The sequence below is a fragment of the Leucopleurus acutus genome (assembly GCF_964270905.1).
Source record: "Leucopleurus acutus genome assembly, chromosome: 1".
In the NCBI taxonomy this organism is placed as follows: domain Eukaryota; kingdom Metazoa; phylum Chordata; class Mammalia; order Artiodactyla; family Delphinidae; genus Leucopleurus; species Leucopleurus acutus.
In genome coordinates, this window is record NC_139142.1 from 154,325,939 (window position 1) to 154,353,808 (window position 27,870).

The 27,870-nt window shown below is 44.0% G+C and overlaps 1 protein-coding gene across 1 annotated transcript in view; it reads left to right on the plus strand.

Moving 5' to 3' along the window:
• The window catches only part of LOC309969081 (protein FAM169B-like), a gene marked incomplete at its 5' end in the record, with an annotated part of 85,016 nt that extends 57,485 nt beyond the window's left edge, over window positions 1-27,531 (plus strand). The window contains 4 exons of the mRNA XM_082850635.1: window positions 16,898-17,080; window positions 20,869-21,000; window positions 25,348-25,442; window positions 26,684-27,531. Coding sequence (XP_082706761.1) covers window positions 16,898-17,080; window positions 20,869-21,000; window positions 25,348-25,442; window positions 26,684-26,863 — 590 coding nt within the window. The 3' untranslated portion in view covers window positions 26,864-27,531. The remainder of the gene's footprint in view (window positions 1-16,897; window positions 17,081-20,868; window positions 21,001-25,347; window positions 25,443-26,683) is intronic.
• Between the last annotated feature and the right edge of the window lie 339 nt (window positions 27,532-27,870).

Here is a 27,870-nt window from a genome sequence, read left to right on the forward strand (position 1 = left end):
CAAAAAGGTAACAAGAGACAAAAATGGACAGTATATAATAATAAAGGGGACAATTTATCAAGGAAACTAAGTGATTAATATATATATATGTATATATAATGCATATATATATGCATTTAACATAGGAGCACCAAAATATATAAAACAATTATTAACAGACCTAAAGGGAGAAATTGACAGCAACATAATAATAGTAGGGGACTTTAACACCCCACTTACATTAATGGATAGATCGTCCAGACAAAATAATCAACAAGGAAACTGAGGTGGTAAATGAAACATTAGACCAGATGTATTGGATAGATTTGTACAGAACATTCCATCCAAATGCAGTGGAATACACAGTCTTCTCAAGTGCACATGGAACTTTCTCAAGGGTAGGCCATATGTTGAGACACAAAACAAGTCTCAGTAAATTTAAGAAGATTGAAATCACATCAAGCATCTTTTCTGATCACAATGGTATGAAACTAGAAACCAACTACAAGAAGAAATATGGAAAAAATCACAGATATATGAAGACTGAACAAAGTGCTACTGAACAGCTATTGGGTTGATGAAGAAATCAAAGGAGAAATAAAAAATTACCTGAAGATAAATTAAGATGAAAAGATGACATACCAAAATTTATAGGATGCAGCAAAAGTGGTACGAAGAGGGAAGTTTATAGCAAAACAGGCCTACCTCAAGATATAAGAAAAATCCCGAACAATTTAAACTTACACTGAAAGGAACTAGAAAAAGAAGAACAAACAAAGCCCAAAGTCAGTAGGAGGAAAGAAATAATAAAATCAGAAGAGGAGAAATAACAACGGATACCACAGAAATACCAAGGATTACAAGAGAATATTATGAAAAGCTATATTCAACAAATTGGACAACTTAGAAGAAATGGACACATTCTTAGAATCATACAACTGTCCAAGACTGAATCATGAAGAAACAGAAAATCTGACTAGACTGATCACTAGTACAGAGATTGAAACAGTAGTCAAGAAGCTCCCCACAAAACAGAGGTTCAGAACCAGACAGCTTCACAGGTGAATACTACCAAATATTCAAAGCTTTAATGCCTGTCCTTCCCAAACTCTTCCAAAAAATGTAATAGAAGGGAGTGCTTCCTAACTTGTTTTGCGAGGACAGCATCATCCTGATACAAAAATCAGACAAAGACAGCACACACACACACACACACACACACACACACAGTGATGAAAATAGTTATATGTCTATGATGAACATAGTTCAATATCTCTGATAAACATAGTTGTAAAAATTCTCAACAAAATATCAGCAGACAAAATCCAACAATACATTAAAAGGTTCATACACCATGATGAAGTGGGATTTATTCCAGAGATGCAAGGATGGTTCAACATATACAAGTCAGTCAGCATGATACAGCACATAAACAAAATGAAGGATAAAAAACATATGATTATCTCAGTAGATCTAGAAAAAGCAGTTGACAAAATTAAATGCCCACTTATGATAAAAATTCTTAATGAAGTGGTAGAAGGGACATACTTCAACATAATAAAGGCCATATGTAATAAACCCACAGCTAACATCATACTCAGTCATGAAAAACTGAAAGCTCTCCCTCTAAAATCAGGAACAAGATAAGGGTACTGACTCTTGCCACTCTTATTTAATATAATATTGGAAGTCCTAGCCAGGGCAGTTAGGCAAGAAATAAAAGGCATCCAAATTAGAAAGGAAGAAGTAAAACTATTTGCAGATGATATGATTTTATATATAGGAAAGCTTAAAGACTCTACCAAAGAACTATTAGCAATAACAAGCAAATACAGTGAAGTTGCAAGGTATAAAATCAACATACAAAAATGTGTTATGTGTCTATATGCTAACGATGAGCTAGCAGAAAGAGAAATTAAGAAAACAATACCATTTACAATTGCAACAAAAGAAATCAAATACCTAGGAATAAATTTAACAAGGAGGTGGAAGACCTGAAATGGAAGAAGACAAAAATAAATGGAAAGATATTCTGTGCTCATGGATTGGAAGAATTAAAATTGTTAAAACATCCATATTACCTAAAGCAATTTACAGATTTAATGCAATCCCTATCAAAATACCAAGGATATTTTTCATAGAAATTAAGCAAAGAAATTCTAGAATTTATGTGGAACCATAAAAGACTTCAAATAGCCAAAGCAATGCTGAGAAAAAGGGCAAAGCTGGAGGTATCACACTCTCTAATTTCACACTCTTTTACAAAGCTATAGCAATTAAAACAGCATGGTATTTGCAGAAAAGCATACATAGATCAATGGAATGGAATTGAGAACCCAGACATAAACTCACACATATACGAACTATTAACTTACAACAAAGGAGCAAAGAACATACAATAGGGAAAGGATAGTCTCTCCAGTAAATGGTGTTGAGGAATCTGGACAGCCACATGCAAACAAATAAAACTAGACACTATCTCACAGCATACACAAAAATCAAGTCAAAATGGATTAAAGACTTGAATGAAAGATCTGAAACCATAAAACTCCTAGAAGGAAACATAGGCAGTATACTCTTTGACATTGGTCTTAGCAATCTTTCTGGATCTGTCTCCTCAGGCAAAGGAAACAAAAGCAAAAATAAACTACATCAAACTTAAAAGCTTCCATGCAACAAAGGAGACCATCAACAAAATGAAAAGATAAAGTACCAAATGGGAGAAGATATTTGTAAATGTACATCTTATAAAATGTTAATATATAAAATATTTAAAGAACTCATACAAATCAACAACAGAAAAATAAACAACTTGATTAAAAAAAATGAGCAGAGGATCTGAATAGACGTTTTCCCAAAGAAGACATACAGATGGCCAACAGGCATATGAAAAGATGTTTGACATCACTAATTATTGGGGAAATGCAAATCAGAACCACAGTGAGATATCACCTCATGCCTGTTGGAATAGCTGTTATCAAAAAAGCAAGAAATAACAAGTGTTGGTGAGGATGTGGAGAAAAGGGAACCTTTGTATGGTCCCATACTATTGGTAGGAATGTAAACTGGTGCAGCCACTATGGAAAACAGTATGGAGAGTCCTCAAAAAATTAAGAATAGAACTATTATATGATCCAGCTATCCTACATCTGAGTTTCTAAAGAATATGAAAACACTAATTCAAAAAGATATATGTTCATCACAGCATTATTTACAACAGCCAAGACATGGAAACAACTTAAATACCCATCAGCAGATGAATGGATGAAGAAGATGTGGCATACATACACCATGGAATACTATGCAGCCATAAAAAGATGAAAACTTGCTGTTTCTGACAACATGGATAGGATAGAACTTGAGGGCATTATGCTAAATGAAATAAGTCAGATGGAGAAAGACAAATACTGCATGATTTCTCATATGTGAAATATAAAAACAAACAAAACCCCAAAATAAATGAACAAACCAAACCTAATAAAACAAGCACCTAGATATGGAGAACAGAGTAGTGGTTACCACAGGGGAGGGAGTGGAAGGGGGAGGGTGAAATGGGTAAAGGGGATCAACTGTATGGTGACAAATGAAAACTAAATTTTTGGTGATGAGCACAGTGTAGGGGATTCAAAAGTATAAATATATTGTCCATGTGAAATGTATATAATGTTATAAACCAATGTTACCTCAATAAAAAATAAATCTAAAGAAAAAAGAAAAAGATAAAATCAGTTATATTGACTATATCTGTTTTTTTTTTTTTTTTTTTTCCTGAGTGTGGGTCACAGTTTCCTGTTTCTTTTCATGTGTTGGTTGAAGGCTAGATGTTGCAGATATATTGCAGCAACTCTGACTTTTTATGTGTGTTTTTGAGGATTTTTGATCTGGGAGGTATTTAGCTTGCCTGGATTCAAATCACAAACTCTGTCTCCTTTGATATGTAACTGCTGACACGTGTTAGTACGACGTCTCATGGCTGCTTCTGTAGCCTGGCTCTGTAGAGGTCTTCCCTGTGCCTGCAAAGTTGATGGCCAGACAAAGATTTGGGTATGGACGTTGCTGATCCCTGTGGTTTCCTTGCGTCTGCTGGTTTTGGGCTCTTACCCTTACCCGTCAAACCCATTTGGTTTCAGCTTTCTGCCAGTTGAGCTGCCCAAGTTGAGGAATGTACTTGGTTAAGAAAAGCAACAGAGTCACAGATCTGATCATGAGTAGTTCCATCTTTCAAGGGTGGATCTCTCTCTGGTTTCTGACTTCTTTTGGTTGAGTCCTCTGGATTCTCCTTCACTCATGTGTAGATTATTTATGAGCCAGAGATTTGGGCAGTTGCTCTGAATTAAGGTTTCATTCATTCTGTGGTTTCCATGTTGCCACTGAACCTTTAAATTTCCAACTACTTTCCTAGTCCTAAAATTTGATCTTTGATGCCTTTAGCTGGTAAGGCTGCAGCGTTTCCCACCAATATTTTCTGTAGCCTTGGGGGTTGAGTTATACCCTGTGGCCAGTAAGCTGCAAACTCACAGGTTTTAACCTATTTCATTTGCAATTTTCTGAAATTAAAATTTCTTCTGGTTTCTATGTGCTTTTGAATGCCTTATGGTATCTGTGAGTAATTTTTAAAAATTTATTTCTAAAATAGTTATTATATATGAGACTCTGCATGACCACTTAATTTACCATCATCATCTGATGGGGACTCTGTCCAGGGATGAATCATAGAATTTTATTCCTTGCTTTCCCATCCCTTTCTATAAGTAGAGAGAGGGATTTGCTCTGATGAATTAAAAAATGGTTGATATTAGCAACATGCTGATAAATTAAGCAAAAAATAATTTAGATAGTGAATAGATATTATTTACAATGTTTTATTATTTTAAACATATGATTTGTGAAAAAAATCACTGGCGAATACTTGTGGTTTAATTGACTATAGGAGGAGTTAATAGTTCAAAAGTTCAGAACAGTTAATGGTGTTTCTTCAGTCGTGGCCCTGTCCTTGGTGCTTGTCACAGCTTCATGTAGTGTTGTGTTGATACCTAGGTTATGGGCGTAGCACATGGCATGCTTTCCAACTTTGCAGCAGTACAATTTCTCTTCATTAGCTTAGATCCACATGATTCAGAATATCTGTTAATTTAGTTTCAGCTAGGCTGCAGCTTATAATTTCATTCTGTGACGAAAAGAAAATATGCAGATTCATTGCATAAACTGGATCACGGGGGGCAGGTTGCACCTTTTTAAGAGTATACATTGTTTCTAAGCACATTCATTTTTATATGTGTGTGTCTTTAAGTATTATTAAAATAATTGTCGGACAGTAAAATTGATCTCTTTTTTGGCTTTTCAGTTCTGTGAATTTTATAATCACAACCATAATTAAAATACAGGATAGTTCTCCACCCCCCTCTAAAACTCTTTCTTGTTCTAATCTTTTCCACCCCTTAGCCCCCCACCCATAACCCCTGGCAACCACTGATCTGTTCTCTATCACTGTAGTGTTATCTTTTCTGGAATGTCACGTAGTGGAATCAGACCGTATGTAGCCTTGTGAGACTGACTTGTTTCACTTTTTCATGATGCTTTTGTGACTCACCCAAATCATTGTGTCTGTCAGTAGTTTGTGCCTCTTTAGTGTGAGGAGAACATTCAGTTTTGAAACAAGTGGGTGCCTTGGTATAGAATGAATGAGATCTTTTCAGGTAGACCTCTCTTTGGGAACATTTGTTAATGGGCCAGTTTGAGTTTCTCCCTTCATTTGATAGTTCCATAATTGCCTTTCTTACAAAATATTGACACTTTAGTCATTTCATTATTTTGTGCTGAAATTCTCCCTAGATAACCAAAATTAGTGGGATTTTACTTTACTTTTGCCCTCAAACCATTAGTCCACAAGACAGCATTCAAGGAAAAAAACACTGGACTGGTAAGTGGAGAGTTGGCCAATTTAAGGCAGGGCTAGTAAGTATTTTGCTTTTGTATAAAAATAGATGACGAACAGCTTTGTGTTTCAGATTCTTGAAAGCCCAACACTCATGCAAATCGTAAAAACAGGAATGGCACTTAAAAGTCTTCAATTAAGTGATTTGCCATCTAGACAAGCGTGTGACCTGTGAGGTGGCTGTGATGCCTTGAAGTGGCCTCAGCTGCCCTGCTGGTCACCAGGGCCTTCTGCTCTCCCCTCCCCCTGATACTCCATGTCACAGGCCACTCCTACCCTGTTGTCCCCTCAAGCAGGGGGCCTTCATGCCATGTTCTGGACTTTAGTGGAGACATAAGCAGCAAAAGTGGAGTAATGGGAGTGTGGTGTAGGTTCAGGTACCAGCTCTGCTGTCCGATGAGAAAGGGGTTGCTGTTGTGTGGAAGCGAAGGGCTTGCAAGATGGGTTATTGGAAGGGTGCAGGGGAAGTTCATGGGATGCAGACCGGCTTCCTGTGCTGGGATGGGTACCCAGCTGCTGCTCCATTCTCATCTTTGCAAGTCATCTTCCTTTGCTCACTTATGTTTCCTGCTTCCTCATAACCTTGACTGTAGTTTGCCATGATGCCCACCCAGCTCTACGTGTACTGCTCTGAAGGGCTGAGACCTATTATAGTCCCAGTTTCACTTCATTCAAAACCTCTTGAAAGAATCAGGTTGGTCCAGCTGGCCTGCAGATTGAGTTCTTGTGGATCATGGGTCCACCGTGGTGGGCAGGCTTTCGTGCTTCTGATATGGCCACCTAGCCTCAGCTCTTTAACTGGGGCTGTGGTAGGGGCAGTTTTAAAGAAAAACCGTGGCTGAGCAGACACCCCATAATCATCCGTGGGAGGATCCAGTTGATGAAGTCTCAGCCTGGGCTGGAATACCTCCAGGCAGGACCATCAGGCAGCCCTTCGTTGCTGCATAATGCCTAATGGATAGAATGTTCCAGCAGCACACTCTGTGCTGCTTCTCTGTCCTGGGCTACAGGAGTTCTTGGGCTGTGCCCCAGACCCCCGGCACCAGACACCGGCACTGGAATGGGGCCCAACAATTTATGTTTTAACAAGCCCTCCAGGTGATTCTCATGTTTCATTCTAGAGTTTGAGACCCACTCACCTAAGGCATGCATTTTCAGTGGTAGTTCCTTTTGCTTTAAAAATTTTTTTCTATGTTCTGTGTCATATGAACTGGATAATGTGCAGAGTCCAGTGTTATATTAAACTGAAGCAGTTCTTTCTCCTGTAATTGACAAATGAGATGAATTACTGGTACAAATTTTCTTATGTTAAACCACCCGGGATAAATCCAACTTGGCCAAGGTTATTTCCTTTAAGCAAATAAGTTTTTCTTCAATATTTTAAAAATGAATCTAATTTTATGGCACCTTATAAATAAATTCCTGTTATAATAATCAAACATATAGAAAGAAATGATACTTTTCAAAGAGGAAACAATATAACTAAAGCTTATCTCCAAGTATATCTTGTTTTGGGGTGGTTCATGTTAAGGCATTATTTTCAGTTGTTTTTGAGAAAAGATGATTATTATACAAATAGGATTCTGAACACTTAGTCTTGCTTGTTAAAAGTGATTTTTTTTTTTTTTTTTTTTTTTTTTTGCGGTACACGGGCCTCTCACTGTCGCGGTGTCTCCCGTTGCGGAGCACAGGCTCCGGACGCGCAGGCTCAGCGGCCATGGCTCACGGGCCCAGCTGCTCCGCGGCATGTGGGATCTTCCTAGACTGGGGCACGAACCCATGTCCTCTGCATCGGCAGGCGGACTCTCAACCACTGCGCCACCAGGGAAACCCCCAAAAGTGATGTTTTTTCTGGAGCAGGTGTTGGCAGCTATGGCCCGTAGACCAAATTCTGCCTGTCGTCTGTTTTTGTAAATAAAATTTTATTGAAACACAGCTTCGCGCATTCGTACTGTGCATGGCTGATTTTGCTCTACAACTGCAGGGGTGAGTGGTTGTCCCCAAAGCCTAAAGTATTTTCTACCTGACCCAAACAGAAATAGTTTGCCAGCCTCTGTTCTAGAGAATACAATTTAAATGTCTCATATTTAAAAAAAAAGATTTTATCCAAATTGATGTTAGTAATGCTCCTCGGTGGGGAGAATTTGGGAACATCCAGACCATTTAGTGGTATTGTCAATAGATGCTCAGCTGCCCCAGGTGCCCAGGGAGTGTGGCTCTAACCTTGTGAAGCGGGCTCATGAGAGACGTGCAGTATGATTGTCATGAAAAGATAGTGTCAATGGTTAGCAAAAGTTAACACTTTTAGCTACTACTGTTTTGAGTTTTCCAGGTTTAAGAGTATCCCAAATATCTTTATAGTTTGCACTTAATCTCTTGGACTAGCAACTGTGACTATTTGGCCTGCATTTGGATTTTTAGAGCAATTATACTTAAAATGCTCCACAGAGCCAAGTGTCTGCAGCAGCTACTGTCAGCATATTGCCTTTGGGCATTAGCAGTACAAACCCGGACAGGTGCTCACAGCCAACACAAATGCAGCTTTGAAAAAGGAAGTGTGAAGAGAGCTTTGGCCGGGCGCTTGGCTCTTTTGAGTTCTGTGGACTCACACCTTAACTTTCCTGGTGCCCAGGTCTTGAGTGTCAAGACATCCGGGCAGTGGAAATACACTATGGCATTTGTCTTGGCACTTGTCTTTTATGTCGTCTTCCTTCTGACAAATCTTTTTGAAGCAGATACTGTTTATTCCGCTACTTCCTGGCTGTCTGCTGCTATCACTGACCTATGGTACACCGTCTGTCTTAGGTGTCCTAAGAATATATTCCTCTCTTCCTAGAGTAACTGTCTTCCTCTTTGTCTTTGATCTGTTGGGGTACGTATTGTTAGGGGGATAGCCTGCTGGTGCCCCCTCCTTTACTCTGTGGTGGGCTTCATCTTATCCTCACAGATCTTCCTTCTTCAGGTCCTCCCAGGCTGTTGATGGAAAAGCCCTCTGTGTGGTGTTAGCTCATGCCTGGGGGTGGTAGTTTCACCCTGGATACCTTATTGATCGTTCGTATCTCCCCCAGAACAGCCTGGGGCATGAGCAGAGAAACCAGTTACCAGTGGAGTAACTTTGTTGAGTTCGGTTTGCTCCTGTTGGTTTAAGTTTTTTGTCTTATGTTCAGGAACTACTGTTATTTGCTTAATTATCTGATCTTCATTTGCTTTTTATCTTTTTCTCTGAAAAGGTTACACTGTGCTCATAGGCTGAGTCATGGACTGTCTCTTTTTCTGTGCTCTGGAAGGCTTTCCTGGGAAAGTTGGCAGAACTTATCTCTAAAGTCACCTGACCTGGCGTGTTCAGTGTGGGAGGGATTTAAACTACTGCGTTCAGATTTCCATGGTCATAGGATAGTTTAGTTTTTCTGTTTTTCTGTGAGTCAGTTTTGGTGGGTTGCATTATCTTAGGAATTTGGCCTTTTCATCTGTTCAAATCTATTGGCCTACAGTTATTTACAGTATTCTCTTACCTTTTAAATTTCTGCCACATCTATAGTGATATATCTATTTTAATTCCTAATGTGCTTTATGAATTGTCTTCTTTCTGGCTTTAGCAACTCTTGAATTAAAAAAAAATACTTTATGTTGTATCTTTGTTTTTGTTTTAATTCATTTCTATCCTTTTTGTCTCCTTCCCTTTAACTTATTTGCTGTGGTATCAACACTCCCCATGAGCTGATGAAAGCCAGTTGGGCAGCTGTTACTGACAAAAAGGAGCCAAGTCCTATGTTTTTAACCTTTCTTGCCCCTGTCAGCTGCCATGTCTATAAAATGGGTAGAGTGGATGAGATCATGGCTAGGGTTCCTACCAACTGTTCTGTGCTATTGTATGTGGGAAGGTTTCCTAGGATTTTATGTTCTGATTATGAATGGGGAGTCCATTTGTGTGCAACCAGCTTACTCTCTCAGCCCCGTTCACAATCAGGCTGTAATATTCTTATTACAGTTCATTAATATTCTTATTAAGAGGCCAATTTGTTGCTTTGTGAATTGAGATGGGTTTTATTTGACCAACTTGAAAGTATGATGAGCCTTTAGGAAGGGCTGGTGCAGTGTTCCTCTGCCCCACCCCAGACTTTTATTTTGAAATAATTTTAGTTTTACAGAAGAGTTGCAAAGATAGGACAGAGAGTTCCTGTTATACCCTCACTCACCTTGCCCTAATGTTAGCATCTTACATAACCATGGCACAGTGGTCAAAACTGAGAAACTAACATTGGCTGATCTTCCAGCAGTGTCCTTCTCTTGTAGGATCTGATCAGGAGTCTTTGTTGTCTTTAATCTTCAGGTCTTCTTAGCCTCCCCTACCAATTTGGGACCATTTCTTGGTTTTCCTTGTCTTTCATGACCTAGACACTTTTGAGGAGTACTGGTCAGGAGATTTATGGAATGTCCATTAATTTAGATTTATATGATATTATCTCATGATTTGACCAGGGTTATGGGTTTGGGGCACAGTGAAGCATGCTTCTCCTCACGTGGTCATATCAGGTGTGGGGTACAAGATGCCAACGTTACTACTGGTGATATTCACCCTGATCACTCAAGGGGGTGTCTACCCCCTTTCTATACTGTAAAGTTATTATTTTTCCCTTTCCTTATTTAATTGTATCTTTCTAATACAATTTAATACAATTCATTGTATCTTTTCAAATCAGTTTTTTTGAAGTATAATTTTACATCCCATAAAAGTTGCCAATTTTAAGTGTACCATTCAGTGACTTGTTTTTCAGCAAATTTAGAGAGTTGTATGACCAGCACCACAAACCAGATTTTAGATCTTTCCATCACCCCAAAAAGTTGCCCTTTTTTGGTGTCAGTCTCTTTCCATCTCAGCTCTAGAGAACGACTGCTCTGCTCTCTGTCTCCATCAATTTGCCTTTCCTGGATGTTTCATATAAATGGAAAGACACAGTATGTGGTCTTCTGTGTCTGGCTTCTTTCACTCAGCTTGGTGTTTCTGAGGTTCATCCAAATTACAGCATATATTAGTATTTTATTCCTTTTTATTGCTGAGTAATGTTCCATGGTATGACTGTACCACATTTTGTTTATGCATTTACCAGTATGGTTTCCAGTTTTTGGCTGTTATGAATAGTGCTGGTATAAATGCTTGCATACATGTCTTTGTATGGACATGTTTTTGTTTCTCTTAAGTGGGTTCCTAGGAGCAGAACTGGTGGGTCTTTGGTTAGCATATGTTTTAACTTTTCAAGAAACTGCCAAATTATTTGACAAAGTTTCTGTACCATTATGTATTCCCAGCAGCAATATATGAGGGTTCCAATTTCTCCACATCTTGTCAGCGCTTGTCTTTTTGATTATAGCCATTTAGTAGGTCAAAAGTGGCATTTCATTGTGGTTTTAATTTGCATTTTTAAATGACTAATGGTGTTGAGTATCTTTTCACTGATTATTAACCATTTGTATGTCTTCTTTGAAGAAATGTCTGTTCAGATCATCTGTCCGTTTTTAATTGGTTGTTGGTTTTCTTTTTGTTGAATTATAAAAGTTCTTTATATAGTCTGGATATGTCTTTTATCAGGAATGTGATTTGCAGCATTTTCTTACAGTCTGTGGCTTGTCTTTTTATTTTTTTTGTGGTGTCTTTTGAAGTACCAAGTTAATTTTGATGAAGTCAGATTTACCAGTTGGTTGTGTCCATTGATGTCAAAGCTAAGAACTCTTTGCCTAACCCAAGGTTGTGAAGGTTTCCTTCTGTGTTTTCTTCTAAAAGCTTTACAGTTTTAACTCTTATATTTATGTCTAAATACATCTTGAATTAATTTTCTAAATGATGTGAAGTAAGGGTCCAGCTTCATTTTTAAAAATACCTTATACATTAAAAAATTAGCAGATTTTACTTTTTAAAGCAGTTTAAGGTTTATAGAAAAATTGAGCAGAAAGTGCAGAGAGTTCTCATCCCCATCCACACACACAGAGTTTCCTCTATTATTAATATATTGCATTAGTGTGGTACATTTATTATAATTCATAAACCAATATTGATGCATGTATTAGTCGACTAGGGCTCCCGTAACAGAGCACCACATATTGGGTGGCTTAAACAACAGAAATTAATTTTCACACGGTTCTGGAGGCTGGAATTCCAAGGTCAAGGTGTAGGCAAGTTTGGCCGTCTGCTCAGTGTGTCCTCTCACGGTTTTCCTGTGTGTTGTGTGCATTCTTGGTGTCCCTCTGTGTGTCCAAATTTCCTCTTCTTATAAGGACACCAACTGGATTGGATTAGAGCCCATCTAAAGACCTCATTTTGAGTTCATCACCTCTTAAAGGCCCTGTCTCCAAATACAGACACATTCTGATGTACTGAGGGTTTGGGGAGACACAATTCAGTCCATAAGAATACATTATTATTAACTAAAGTCCATAGTTTACATTAGGGTTCATTCTTTGTGTTGTATGTTTTGTGGGTTTCGACAAATGTATAAAGACATGTTCTATCATTGTACCATCATACAAAGTAGCTTCACTGCCCTAAAAATCCTGTGTTCCACCTATTCATCCCTTGCTCTCCCCTACCCCTTGGCAACCACTAATATTTTTACTGCCTTCGTAGTTTTGCCTTTTCCAGAAGATAGAATTGTAATTGTATGCTATGTAGCCTTTGTGGATTGGCTTCTTTTACTTAGTAATGTGCTGTAAGGTTTCTCTGTATCTTTTTATGGCACGATAGCTCATTTCCTTTTAACACTGACTAGTATTCCATTATCTGGATGTACCATAATTTATTTATCCACTCTCCCATTGAAGCATATATTGGTTGCTTCCAAGTTTTGGTAATTATGAATATAAGCATTACAAACATTTCTGTGCCGGTTTTTGAGTAGACATAAGTTTTCAACTCCTTCAGGTAAATATAAATGAGCACAATTGCCAGATCCTATGGTAAGAGTAGGTTTAGTTCTGTAAGAAACCACCAAGCTGGGACTTCCCTGGTGGCGCAGTGGTTAAGAATGCCAATTCAGGGGACACAAATTCGATCCCTGGTTGGGGAAGATACCACGTGCTGCGGAGCAGCTAAGCCCATGCACCACAACTACTGAGCCTGCTCTCTAGAGCCTGTGAGCCACAACTTCTTAGCCTGTGTGCCACAACTGCTGAAGCCCGTGCGCCTAGAGCCCATGCTCCACAACAAGAGAAGCCACTGCAATGAGAAGCCCCGTGCACCACAACAAAGAGTAGCCCCCGCTCGCCACAACTAGAGAAAGCCTGCCTGCAGCAACGAAGACTCAATGCAGCCAAAAATTAAAAAAAAAAAAAAAGAAAAGAAAAGAAACCACTAAGCTGTCATCCAGAGTGGCTGTACCATTTTGCATTCCCACCAACAATGAAAGAGTTCCTTTTGCTCCACATCTTCAACAGCACTTTGATGTTTTCAGTGTTCTGGATTTTGGCCATTCTAATAGGTGTATGGTAGTATCTCACTTTTTAAAAATTTTTATTTCCCTGATGATATATGATGTGGCACATCTTCTTATGTTACTTGTCATCTGTACAGCTTCTTTGGTGAGGTGTCTATTAAGGTCTTTGGCCCACTTTTTAATCAAGTTGTTTTTTTTTTATTGTTGAGTTTTATGAGCTCTTTGTATATTTTGGATAATAGTTCTTTATCAGATATGTCTTTTGAATATATTTTTCCCCCAGTTTGTGGCTTCTCATTCTCTTGACAGTGTTCTTCACAGAGCAGAAAAATTTGATTTTAATGAAATTCAACTCTCAATTTTTTCTTTCATGGATCATGCCTTTGATGCTGTATGTACAAGTTTATTGCCAAACCCAAGGTCATCTAGATTTTCTCCTATGTTATCTTCTAGTTCTGTAGTTTTGCACTGTACTTTTGTGTCTGTGATCCATTTTGAGCTACGTTTTGTGAAGGGTTTAAGGTCTGTGTCTAGATACATGGTTTTGCATGTGGATGTCCAACTGTCCCAGCATCACTTGTTGAAAAGACTGTCCTTCCTCTATTCACTTTGCTTTGCTCCTTTGTCAGAGATAAGTTGACTGTGTTTGTGTGGGTCTCATTCTGGGCTCTGTTCTGTTGCAGCTTCATTCATTAATTTGTTCATTTTTAATTAATTAATTAATTTTTGGCTTATGGATGTCCAATCATTCCACCACAGTTTGTTGAAAAGTCTATCTTTTCCCCTACTGAGTTACCATGGCATTTTGTAGAAATTTGGAGTGTAAGAGTTTACTTCTGGACTCTCGCTTCTGCTCCATTGATCTATATGCCCACTGTTGCACCATTATCACACTGTCTGATTACCTTGATTTTATAAGAAGCTTTGAAATTGGTTAATATAAAACCTCCAACTTTGTTCTTCTTCTTTTTTTTTTTTCTGTTTTGTTTATCCTAGAGACTGCATTTCACATGAATTTTACTCTCAGCTTGTCAATTTCCACAAAAGAGCCTGCTGGGATTTTGATAGGACTGTTGTTAAACTTACAGGTCAGTTTGGGAAGAATTGGCAACTTAACAGTATTGAGTCATCCAATCCAGCAGTCCCCAACCTTTTTGGCACCAGGGACTGGTTTCGTGGAAGACAGTTTTTCCGTGGTGGGGTATGGTTTTGGGATGATTCAAGCGCATTACATTTGTTGTGCACTTTATTTCTATTAATATTACATTTTAATATATAATGAAATAATTATACAACTCACCATAATGCAGAATCAGTGGGAGCCCTGAGCTTGTTTTCCTGCAACTAGATGGTCCCATCTGGGGGTGATGGGAGACAGTGACACCTGAAGTGTGTTGCTTATGTCCAGTCTATTATGTAAGATGCAGCTTAGTTGTCACTTGCCACTCACTGATAGGGTTTTGATATGATTCTGCGAGCAATTGATTTATTATGATCTCTGTGCAGTCAAACCTCTCTGCTAATGATAATCTGTATTTGCAGCCGCTCCCCAGTGCTAGCATCACTGCCTCAGCTCCACCTCAGATCATCAGGCATTAGATTTTCATAAGGAGTGCACAACCTAGATCGCTCGCATGCACAGTTCACAGGAGGGTCGTGCTCCTATGAGAATCTAATTGCCGCCACTGATCTGACAGGAGGTGGAACTCCGGCGGTAATACGAGTGATGGGGAGCGGCTGTAAATACAGATGAAGCTTCGCTCGCTCGCCCGCTGCTCAACTCCTGCTGTGTGGCCTGGTTCCTAACAGGCCATGGACCGGTACTGGTCTGTGGCTTGGAGGTTGGGGACCCTGATCCAATCCATGAACATGGAATTTCTCTTCATTTATTTAGATCTTCTTTAATTTCCCTCAACTATGTTTTGTGCTTTTCAGTATTTAAGGCTTATGCTTCTTTCGTTAAATATATTCCTGAGTATTTACTTTTTAATGCTGTTGTGAGTGGAATTGTATCTTTATTTAATTTTAAACATTCTTAGCTTTGAAGGACTTCACTGTTTGGGGACCATTGTTCTTGTTGTCTATAAAATTGGAAGTTATATAATTGCAACCCAGTTGGTGCTGTTATTTCAGGCACATTTAGGGTAAATTCCAAATTCTTTACAATTACCATCTCAAGTGAATTGGGGTTGCTCGTTGGTCACAGATTATTTATTTATTCATTCATATTGGGCACAAAACCAACTATTTATTTAGCTCACCATTCTTTTGGTTGGCGATTTTGCTGAGGCTCAGCTGGGTGGTTTTCTGTCCTAGGCTGGGCTGGCCTATGTGTCAGTGGTCACCTGCCCACCTGTTTCTTAAGACCAGCTAGATGTTGGCTGGGACCACGAGGGTGCCTGGGCCATGTTTCTCTCCTGGTGGCAGGCTAGCCTGGGTTTGTTCTTGTGGTGAGTGATAGGGCTCTGTGAAAGAATGGAGGGGCCCTGGACCCCGAGAGGCCTAGGCTCGGAACTGGTGTGCTCTTGCCAGCTTTATTCTGTTGCTCAAAGTGAGTCACCAGGCCAGCAACATTGAAGGGGAGAGGAAGTAGACCCCATATCTTGATGGGAGGACCTTCAAAATCACATGCAAAGGTGTGTGGATATAGGAAAGGGAATAACTGTGGCCATTTTTCAAACAGTTCACTACAGTAGCATGTAGCTCTGCAATTCAGCCTGGCTAATTAGACTCAGAATCATTTTTTTGTTTGTTTGGGAAATTACTCACCTTTGAATCTTTGCAGACACAAATACCACCTCTTCCAATAGGAGCTGACTATGCGACATATTTCTTTTCCTGGATTCCAGTGCATCTAGAGCACAGGCAACTGTGCAGCTGGGAAGTGAGGAAGGTGATATAGTTGGGTGTGTGTGGCATTTCTAGCTAGGGTGACAACAGAGGTGACTGACTGCAAGGGTAGGTTCCTGTTGCAGAAACAGCAACTTTGCTGCTGTTAGTGCTGGTTGCAGTAAAGTTAAATTCAGGGTAGAAAAGTGGGAGAGGTGCCAGCTGTAGCCTCTCTTGCTCTGCAATAGCAGGGTCATTGATGTTCTATGGGAAACAGGACTTAGTCTGTTTGGGTCAGGTGAACTCTGAACAAGTCCATGCCATGGAGATGCGTTGGCTGGGTCTCCAAGCCCACATCACGGAGAACTTTGATGTTGCCCAGATGTTCCTCCTTCGTTTTGGGGGTCTCTGAACTGTGCACAGTGAGGGAGGGGTGTGAGGAGTATGGGTGCGCGACGGCCTCGCTCTGCTCAGTCACCTGGGTTTGCATTTCATTTCAGGGCAATAGCCTAGTGGCCTTGCTCACAGTAATTGACAATGTGTGGGCTGCCCAGTAAGCTGGAGAGCTGGTGGTTTAGGGTGATCTGCTGTTTGGTCTTTAGTGGTTTAGTTTGTGAGAGGCTGCACTGCTTCCGGATGGTACCAGTGACCTGGCAAGTGGGAGTCCCGCCAGGTCCTGGCAGGCTAGTCCAGCCCAGGGGACAGCACGTGTCTCTTGCTTTCCCCTCAGGCAGCCTGTGTGGTGATGGCACGGGTGTGTGCTACCTGCTGCCTGTCTTAGACACCGTGTTTGTCCGGAGGAGCCATCGCCGCCAGGGCCTGGGCCTGGCCATGCTGAGGGACTTCTGCCAGACGTTCCGAGAGGATGAGGCCCTGGGCATCAGCTGGCCCATCTCCCCTGCCATGTACCAAGGTAATCACTGCATCGGGAGGAGCGCTTGGGTAACGGGGATGGGTAACTCATATGTGTTCCAGATGATTCTGGGGTGGGAGGTCCCTCAGAGCCGCTGGCACCATGACACACCTGTGAGTTGTCTCTTTCCTCTGAGAAATCTCCTGTTGCTTCAGCACTGAGACTTTAAGCTTGATCACAAGGGGCAAACCTTTCCCAGTCCCTGAGAAGAATTGGATTTAGAAATAATAAGAACCAAATCAACACAGCGTCAGAGAGAAGCAGAATCCAGGGAACCCACTGTGCTGCTGGTTGTTGCTGGGCCTCAGAGGGCCTTTGCTTTTGCACGGGAAGATGCTAGTCATCACTTTGCCTTTCCAACTTGGAGCCCCAGGGGGACCAGGAGCTGAGGGAAGGCAAGCTCCAAATGCACTGAGCCCTGGGCACCTGTGTAGCTCTTACTACAGAAGATGGCTCCCCACATCTGCTCTTGTCCTACCGAGTCCATGTATTAGTCAGGCTTCTCCAGAGAAACAGAACCGGTAGGATATATATATATATATAGAGAGAGAGAGAGAGAGAGAGAGGGAGAGAGAGAGAGAGAGAGAGAGAGGGAGGGAGGGAGGGAGGGAGGGAGGGAGAGAGAGAGAGAGGGAAAGAGAGGGAAAGAGAGAGAAGAGATTTATTATAAGAAATTGGCTCAGACAACGTGGAGATTGAGATATCCTAAGATTACAGTCAGCATGCTGGAAGCTCAGGAGGACTGATGGTGTGGTTCCAGTCCAAATGCCAATAGGCTTGAGACCCAAGAAAAGCCAGTGTTTCAGTTCAAGTCCAAAGATAGGAAAAGACCAATGTCCCAGCTCAGTCAGTCAGGCAGGAGGAGTTCCTCTCACTTGTGGGAGGGTTAGACTTTTTGTTTTGTAGTCAGGCCCTCAACTGATTGGCTGAGGTCCACCCACAATGGGGAGGGCAATCTGCTTTACTCCGTCTAAGATTCAAATGTGAATACCGGGACTTCCCTGGTGGCGCAGTGGTTAAGAATCTGCCTGCCAATGCAGGGGACATGGGTTTAACCCCTGGTCTGGGAAGATTCCACATGCTGCAGAGCAGTTAAGCCCGTGTGCCACAACTACTGAGCCTATGCTCTAGAGCCCATGAGCCACAACTACTAAGCCCACGTGCCACAACTACTGAGCCCATGTGCCACAACTGCTGAAGCCTGCACACCTAGGGCCCATGCTCTGCAAAAAAGAGAAGCCACCACAATGAGAAGCCCGCTCACCGCAATGAAGAGTAGCCCCTGCTCGCCACAACTACAGAAAGCCCTCACACAGCAACGAAGACCCAATGCAGCCATAAATAAATAAATAATTAATTAAAAATGTGAATCTCATCCAAAAACACCCTCACAGACACACCCAGAATAATGTATGATGAAATGTCTGGATACCCCTGGCCCACTCAAGTTGACGTATAACATGAACTACCACAATCCTTCTCCAGGTTCTGGAAAAGAAATCTTAATATGTATTTGCCAGAGGAAATTCAGAAAGCCCTTGTCTTTAGGTCACTGATTTGTTTCACTCCAAATCAGCAAGGGTGGGAGATACTGGGGAGCATCTCCCAGGATCCACGGTCCCCCATGAAGCACATCCACCCCACACTGGGCCCTGCCTCACTTCTTGTCATACAGATACTTTTGGACCCTTACTATTGAGTTTCCAGTGTCCTTATGGTGTGAGAACAACAGATAGGAGAGAAAAGCTGCGAAAGGCAAGGAAACTTCTGTTGCTCGGAAGTCATAAGAAAACCAGGCGAAAACATATTTTCCTCAAGTGGGTTTGGTCATTTCTTTGTATTTTCAAACTCTCCATCTCTCACGAAACTCTGAAGATCCTGAATTTGTGCAAAGAATACTGGAGGCTTGCTGCACTGGTTTGCTCACTTGGAGGTCTTGGAAAGTTCTGGAACTCCGGCACTGGTTCTCTGTCCATGCCCACCTGCTGTCTATCCCTCCCCTCATTTCAGCTCTGAGACTTTGTTTGAGTGTGTTGGCCCCCAGGGCAGCCACCTAGGTCTCCCCTGGGGAGGAGCAGGCTCCAAAGGGCGGGGGCCACCCCCAGGCCAGCACTGCAGAGACCCTCGCAGGGGCCTGTATCTCCACCTGGTAGAGAAAGAAGATCTGAAGGTACTGATTCTGAATCACACTTGGGGTCTCAGTGGCCCAGCCAAGGGTGCTGGGGCCTTGAGCTTCTACGTCACCCTGATTGTGCCTGGGCTCATGCGTGAGCAGGCAGAGTGTGGACAAAGCAGGACAAAGCAGCAGCTGGAGGCTCAAGGCCGGGCCAGGTGTGGCTGCTCCAGGCGTCACTGACTGCCTTTTATCCAGTACAGTCCTGCCCTTGGAATGGCCCGGAGGGCCTCCCGCCCAGGGCCCCACGCTTTAGCACCCTGTTGAAGCTGCACCTCTCTCCATGGGATGAGGAATCTGCGGGTCCAAGAGGATGTTCTCGCCTGGGTGCAGGCCACTCCTAAAGCAGGTCAGGCTACCAGAACCCCAGGGTTCCTGTCAGGGGCTGCCAAGGGCCCAAGTGGACTCTGTCCTGGATCTGTGCCCCCAAGAGCAGAGGATGCCACCAATTTGCACATCCTTAGGCCCTGGGACAGCTGCTGGTGGGGTGTAGGTGGAGTGTGGGCGTGGTGTCCATATTTGCATGCACAGGCCCCTTGCCATGGGCTGGGAGCTGGGATGGGAGGAGGGGGTGGGCTGCCAGCTGGGGGCCAGCTCTCTCGGCATTGCCACATTCAGGTGCAAAACTCCAAGGAGTCTAAAAATTCTAAATTTGAAACTGGCTGTTCCTGCTGTTAAGAAGTTATATTTGTCAAGACAGGAGAGCAGAACATTCTCTCTAGCACTCGGCTAGCTTGGCTTACGCCTTTTGAGTACTTAGCATCATGCTCTGTGGGTCTCCATCTGTGCTCTTGCCCTGGGCCTGATGGAGCCCCCAGCACCTGCACTACCAGGAGCAGCTTCCCATTCGGCTGGATTCAGGGCCCTGCCACGTGGAAATGCTGTGAACATAAAAGTCTACAACCTTGAGGGGGTTCTGGAGTCAAGGTGTCTGTGGATGAGCTGGAAGGCTCCCTGGGAGAAGAGGGCTGTGGAGGCTCAGAAAGAGGAAGGACAGTGCCTGTGGAGAGGACCGAGTGGGGTGCCGTTATGGGCTGAATTGGATCCCCCCCAAATTCTAACCCCCAAGGGGACTGTATGTGGAGATGGGGTCTATAAGGAGGTAACTGAGTGTGAGGTTAGATGAGGTCATAAGGGTGGGCCCTGATCCCATAGGACTGGTAAGAGGAGGTCCCAGTAAGAGGAGGAGACTCGGACACAGATGGGTACGGAAGGAAGTCGGTGTGAGGACACAGTAAGAAGATACCATCTCCAAGCTGAGGAGAGAGGTCTCAGGAGAAGGCAAGCCTGCCAACACCTCGATCTCAGACTTCCAGCCTCCAGAGCTGCGAGGCAATAAACGTCTGTTGTTTAAGGCCTTGGGTGTGTGGTGTTTTGTTGTGGCCGCCTGAGCAGGCTTAATGGGATGGATGAAAGTGGGAGGCAGGTGAGGAGGATGGCGGGCGGGGTGGTGGGGGTTGGCGTGGGGCAGCGGCAGAGCAGAGAGCTGGGGGTGGGCCGGGCCAGGCTGCAGGAAGGACGGAAGTGGCCGTGCCTGGGGACGCAGACGAGGGACGGCGTGTGTGCACCAGGGCTGCGTGGGCCTCCCTGACTCCTGTGTGCAACTTCCCCTCAGTCTGTAGGAAGTTCCTGGCGGCTCATCCAGAGGAGCGGGGGCGCCTGTGGGAGGCGGAGCCCCCAGGAGCCTGGGGCCAGCGAGTCAACATCTGGCTGAAGGTTCAGCTTCAACAGGCAAGGCGTCCAGATTGTGAGTCGGGGTGAAAGCATGCCCTTTGGTCTGGTTTTTTCCAGTGTCGGTAACGGAAGCACAGATTCACTGGTGCGGATCGAGTCAGGCTGCGCAGACGTTCTGTTTGTTGCTGGTGCAGGAATAGAGGAGGGGGTGAAACCCGGGCGGTGGCATCCTGGCCTTCCTCCACCTCCCATCCTGAACGAACCACACCTTCCAGACCCTCTTGCTCAAATAGATCTCCCCCACTTTAGCCAAATCAGAGACTCCCTGGGACTAAGGGTTCCCCGTTTCCAGTCGGAAAGGGTCATTGAAACATGCAAGAGGATTAATTGCCTCTGTCTAGCAGAAGGTCCCTGGAAAGCATTGTTTCCCGTAGGCAATGTGTGCATCTGGTAAAAATTCTAAGACACTCGAGGGTTTGCTGGAAGAGCGAGCTCTGTCCCTTCTCCTCCGGGGAGGGTTCACGTGGGTGTGAGGCAGCCCTGTTACAGACACACAGGCCGTCTTCAGCGAGTTTGTGGCGGGTTTTTTTTTCTTTTTTTTTTTCGGTAGGCGGGCCTCTCACTGTTGTGGCCTCTCCCGTTGCGGAGCACAGGCTCCGGACGCGCAGGCTCAGCGGCCATGGCTCACGGGCCTAGCTGCTCCGCGGCACGTGGGATCTTCCCAGACCGGGGCACGAACCCATGTCCCCTGCATCGGCAGGCGGACTCTCAACCACTGCGCCACCAGGGAAGCCCTGTGGCGGGTTTTTGATGGATGGTGTCTGTGCCCAGGTGGTGGGTCTGAGGGCCGGAGGGGCAAACAGGGTGGCAGACACACATTGTCTTTAGGTCTCCAGGCTGCTTTGTGTCCGCGTTCCCTCCACCTCTCCCAGGTAGGGGAGGAAGGCCTCAGCTGCAGCTGGAGGTGCAGCTGGGGGCAGGGCTGCAGGGGAGATGGGGGCGAGGGAGCGTCTCTTTAAATTCACCGGCCACGATGAAAGCATGGCTGAGGTCCCTTCAGGGTCGAGTGCCACTTCCGAGGCTGCAGGCAGCTCATTAGGGGATGCATGGGCAGGCTGAGGTGCCAGGCTTTCTCTTCCCATGGTGACTGATTCCCCTGAGGTGGCGACAGGGGAGAGTGCCTGGGAGTTTATTGATGATGATGGTGATAGGTTTTGCTCCTCTGGTGCCTTTCTGCTAGGAGGCTTAATGGGTCTTTACAGATATTAATGGGGTGACCGGGCACCTGGGAAGGAGGCTGTGGCAGGGCTGTGACTGTGATCCTAATGAGGCAGTTAAGTGACTTGCCCTGTGGCGTAGAAAGTTGGAAATGATGGGAAGCCAGCCAGAGTCCCAGGCCCTTGGCCGACCAGCTGTGTGGGTTTCTCACTGGGCTTCACAAAGGAGCCTGCAGCCCCCATGCCTCCTGGCCTTTGTGGCTTGGATGTTGCACTTCCTTGGCTGGAAATGAAAAAAAAAATGGTTTGCCCATCAGAATGTGGAAATCATGTGGAAATTGCATGGGCTGGAGGGGGTTTGCAGGGGAGGACGTTTTTGCATAATTGGGGAGATGGCTTCCTCTGAGGAGAATTCCACTGGGGGTTATTTCAAGAGCTGAGAGAGTTGGTGTGGTCTGGTCAGAGGAAATGAGCTAGAATTCAGATGCCAGCCCTGTCACTTTAACTCACTCTGAGATGCACCAACTCTCTCCTTAAAACGGCAAATGAGGGGACTTTCACAGAGAAGGTTCCAGAAGCATGCTTGAGTCCCTTGAAGGAAGAAGGGTCATCATTATAATTAGGGATATAATTAGATTACCGAGACTATAATTTTTTGAAAAATTCTAAGTTGTGGTCTTTTCACTCCCTGTGTAAATCATGGCTAGTTCCCAGTTTCACCCACACCTCCTGTATCCCCCCAGGGCCAGCAGTCAGGATTTTAATTCACTCGTGAAGGTTTTCCACCAACCAGCTTCATTTTGTAACAATTTTGTCAGTCGACGCTGACATTCAGGTTTTTTCCAGGCCGGCCGGCTAGTGGGGGCCACAGATGCGATCACAGATTAGCCCAGATGCTCAGCAGTTTCTCTGTTTTTGGTCTGATTCTCTCCTCACGGAAATCAGCAAATGTTAGCCCACTGGGTTTTCCCACCCATCACCAAACAATGCAGATTCTGGAATCTTCTCTTCCTTGGAAATGTCACGAGGCCACTTATTTTAATTTTAGTTTTAATCAGTTATTCTTAGAGTTGCTTTCTTGAATTGTTCTGTTTTTCAAATTCTATCTTTTGTCCCTTTATTTCTGACTATTATTTAGGAGGTTTCCTACAATTTCATGGGCCACAGAAATAGAACTATAAGCCAGAAGCCCGGTGGGGCCCGTTGCTTTTCACATTCTAACTAAGGTGTGGACATATTACAACATTCCACAACATTTCAGCGGGAAATTAACTTCTCCTTTCAAATGTTTTAAAATCTGTTTTTGAAGCAGTGTCATTTGTGGACTGGGGATTTTAGAGTTTGCACGGTCCTGAGTGTTGATAACATCTGTGGCTTATAAAGGCCCTGAAAATATTTACAGGGTTATTCAGACCTTTTGAGAGAAGGAGTTTGTGGGAAACTTTTTTCTTCCTATACTCAGTTACATATGAAGCCTTTGAAACTTGACCAATAGGATCAGAATTCTGTCCGATGTGACTTCCCCATTAGCTTGCACATGCCTAAGTTTCTTTACTGGGGTGGGGGGGATGAAATTGAATACGTCAACAGTCGATTTTTTTGTTGTTGTTGTTAACGGAAAAAGTTGCTGGAGGCAGGAAATAATTGCACACAGATTAAAAAAGATTTTTTTTTTCATTTTTAGGTTATATTTTTGCTTTCTTTCCAGGTGAAGTTTTAATAGATTCAGCTGTCATCCATAGGGAAAATACTTTTCTTCTGTTTGTATTTAATTTTTAAAGCTGGAGGGAATGTACATAAAGAGATGTGAAGTATTTGAGCTGAGGAAGTGGGGTCATTTTTCTAAAAGCCTGATGCTTAGCAGACTGCAGCTCTAACTTGTTTCAGCTTGTTCTGGAGAGTCAGGCATTACACAGAGCAGTAGCAAGAGCAAGCATATGGGGATGAGCCAGGCTGGGAAGGGCAGAGAACAGAACCACCACGCTGGATGGGCTTTTTGGTCTAATGCTGCTCTTTGAAAGGTTGTGTGGCTCCCTCTAGTGGCCACTGTTATCTGCTGCAGCATCGGATGGTAAATCATAGGCATCTGCCTTTGACCTACCTGTGTGGCTGCTTCTCAGATTCTCATCCTTGGGAGTCCAAATTATCATTAATTTCAAAAAAAGTATTGCACCTTCATTGCTTAGGAATAAAGTACAAGGGAAAGTTTGATAGCTATTAACATACTTCCATCCATAACACATGAAACCAAAGTTTCACACATCAGGGAAGGAAGAAAGTTCATAATGGATTATCTACTTCATTCTCTCATTCATTCATTCACTCACTCATTCAGTTGATTACTGTTAATAGAGCATTTCTCAGCACTGGGAAGTGTCCAGGTGATCCGGATACAGTAGTCAATGAGGCTGGCTGAGAAGTGTCTGAGCTCATTTATGAGCTTATGGTTTTTGTGAAGGAAAGTACATGGGCAGCTACTACTGTGTTATATAAAATCTTACATATCAGAGAAGGCTAAAGAGGGCTGGTATTTTTAGATGCTTATGATTCAATTTTGCCAAACCAAATTTTCCTCAATTATAGAGTCTGGAAATAAACTTTAAACATTTACTTATATAGGTAACAAGTAATATTCTTTATTCGAAAAATGTGTTTCATTTGTATTTTCATGTGTTTCATTTGTATTTTCAGCTCAAATGGAAAACTGCATATTTTTTTCTTAAAGGATCTGAACCCCTCACCACACCTCCACGTACGGATTTTGGGGTGTGGGGAGGTGCACAGTAGGATAAGAAAGTCACCCCCTTCCAAGTTGGTACTGATTTGGTAGGAGCGGGGAGAGAGGTTGAATTAACATGTGTGATTATGGTCTCTCTTGTGAGTAAGAATTCCAGTGAGCAAAGAGGGGGGCCAAGGAATAGAATGGGAGATCTGACTGCATTTAATGCCTGAATAGTTGGGAGAATAGATCAAAATTCCAGCTCAGAAATGCTTGAAGAGAACCACTCTCCCAGTACCTGGAAGGTTTTCCTGTCCTTGGAGGGCATGTAGCAGGTGTCAGGGTGAAGGTCAAAAGGATAGAACTGGGTCGTGGGGTTCCTTGCTTTTGGAAGTGTCCCCATTATATTGTTAATCTTTTGACTGTCCAGTCCCTTGGGAGTCACCCCATTTGCTCACCCCACTCTCTTGCTTGGGGAGGGCAGCTCACCCAGGAAATTCCAAGGAGGAAGTGACTGCTCTTGGGTGCACTTCTCAAGACGGTGGACCCGGAATATCCCATAATGGAGAAGACAACAAGGTACAGTGACAAATGTGTGTCATTCTAGGACTAGTCATTGTGTCATGCTCATGAAGTTTCCTAAACACCTCTGCTCTGGGCTCCTCTGGGGCAGTAGGCCCTTGATTTACGCTCAGAATCTCCGAGCTGCAGTGGGAGGAGAGGCCATTGCAATTAGACTTTTCACGGTCCTCTTCTCTAAGCTAGACAAGCTCTGACAAAGCCAAAACTAAACAGAGAACACATGGGAATGAGCCGTAATTTTGCATTGTTAAGGAAATACTGAAAAATCTGAATTTCAGATTCTGTGATGGACCAGTATCTTTCAAGCAGAACTAATGTGTGGACAAATTTATCTTTCTTTCCTTCCCCGCCCCTCAAGCCCAGATGCTAGAAAATGGAATAGGGCATTAGGTTATGAGATGGTTCAGAGCAGTGGTAGACAGAGCTGCGGGTAAGGATGGTTCCTGAATATTCCTTGCTGGCCTGTTGTCGTCAGTAGTTTATAAGATTTTGGAGTGATACGATTCCATGAGTATTTTCCTGAGGCCAGGCCAGACACTTGTCCACACAAGGTGATTGTGCTGACATCCATTTGCTGGCATGGAAGGGCCTTTGCTCTGGAATCCCTAAAGAAACGATAATGACATTAAACTCCAAAACTTACAAATGCATTTTGTGGGGAATGCTGCTTATATTGGAAAACAGATGGTTCTGGGATAGAAGACTCAACATCAAAGGCATAAAACATCTCAGAAAGTGCTGGATTATCTTAGAAAAGCTGACTAGTGTCTGACATCAGTTCTAGCCATCTGGCAGAGGAGGGCCTTCCTGTTCCTTGGGTCACAGTGGAAAGATGGGCCGTCAGGCTACTGAACCGAGCGTGTGCTTTGCCTCTGTGCTAATCTCTGACTCTCCTTTTAAACGTTGAAGGCCGTTAGAGGAAGCAGGAGGTGTCCAGTGTGACCTGACGCCTGCGGGCGTGTGTCTGGGGAAGTCTGCGCTTCCCCACTTTTATAGTAGTGCCTCCTTGCCTTGTTCTCTCTTGGATCTCCCCGGGCCAGGACTTCATGTCCCACCACTAAATATATGTTCCCATCAGTAAATCTGTGCTCAGAGCATCTTATGTACAGAACACGGTGTCCCCGCGGCCGGCCTGGTGTGTGAACCTGGCTCACCTGCTCTGACTCTGAGCTCGCGGTGCGGGGCGCAGCCAGGCCTGTGTTAATTGGGATGCTCTGTTGATTCTTTTCTGGTTTCAGGAGAGGATCAGTGGAGAAGAACTGGAGAAGAATGATCAAGATTGCGCAGTGACAGAAGCAGCTGGGTGGCTTGCGAGAGCATGCTGGGCTGAGCAGGAGGGGAAGGAAGCCAAGAGGACGGCGGTGGATGCCGGGCTGCCCCCAGGGTCGTGGCGGAAGCACATGCGTCCCAGCTCCTAACCCCTAACTTGCAGAGGCTGAGCTGAGTCCACCGAGAGGCTTGCCTAGGCTCCAGGGGACGTGGGTTTGAGAGCTACCTGCCACTCCATGCTCCTGTCGCTGGGAGCTGGCCTCTGTCCTTGCTGTGCTGTCATTTGAGGAGCAAATGACCACACAGACCTTCCTACCTCAGGCTTGATGTGTGGGCTCAGGTGATGGGAAGCCTGAGAAGCCCCTCATTTGATCCGAAGGTGCTGTACAGGGGCAAGTAATCATTTTCCCACGCTCAGATTTCAGAAGCCCATTCATTAAACCTAACATGGTTTCTCTTGCTCAGGATGAATTTGTGAAGACTGCACTGGAACCACATGACTACGCCTCTTTCTTCAGCACAAGGAAGCCCAGGGCTGCCCCGTCCACACTGCAGAAATCCCTCTGGGGTTTGCCCATGACAGCTCTGCTGTAACTGCGAGACCCCAGACACCAGAGGGGTTTCCAAGGAGACATGTTTCTTTCTGGAGAAGCTTCAGCCACGTCGGAAGCTCCCTGAGGTCAGGGCCAGGCTGCCTGGTGCACACCCAGGCCTCTGGCTCATGTCTGGCTGGTGCAGGAGGCACTCAGAGTGGGCTCCAGGCGGGCACCAGGATCGTAGCAGCACCTACTTCCCAAGGGAACCGCCGGAGGGGACTTCGGGCTGATGGCCCTTCTATAGTATTGGTGCCTTCAGCGGACAGGCTTGTACTAATAAAGGTGACTGTAAAGGTGACATCCTGGCCTGCATGTGACAGCAGCCCCCCTTTCTACATACCTACACAGCCCTGCTCCGGCACGTGCCCAGCCGCCGTCAGGGTTCCTGCCCCCCCAGACCTCAGTGAGGACAGGCGAGGCTGGCCGTGGCCAGTGCTGAAGCCTGTTCACAGGGCAAGGCACGGTCCAGGCAGCTTCACGAGGTCTCAGAGCCTGTCTCCTGAGATCGGGATGGGCTCTCTCCGCAGTCAGCATGGGCTCTCCCAGGGTCAGTAGGATTC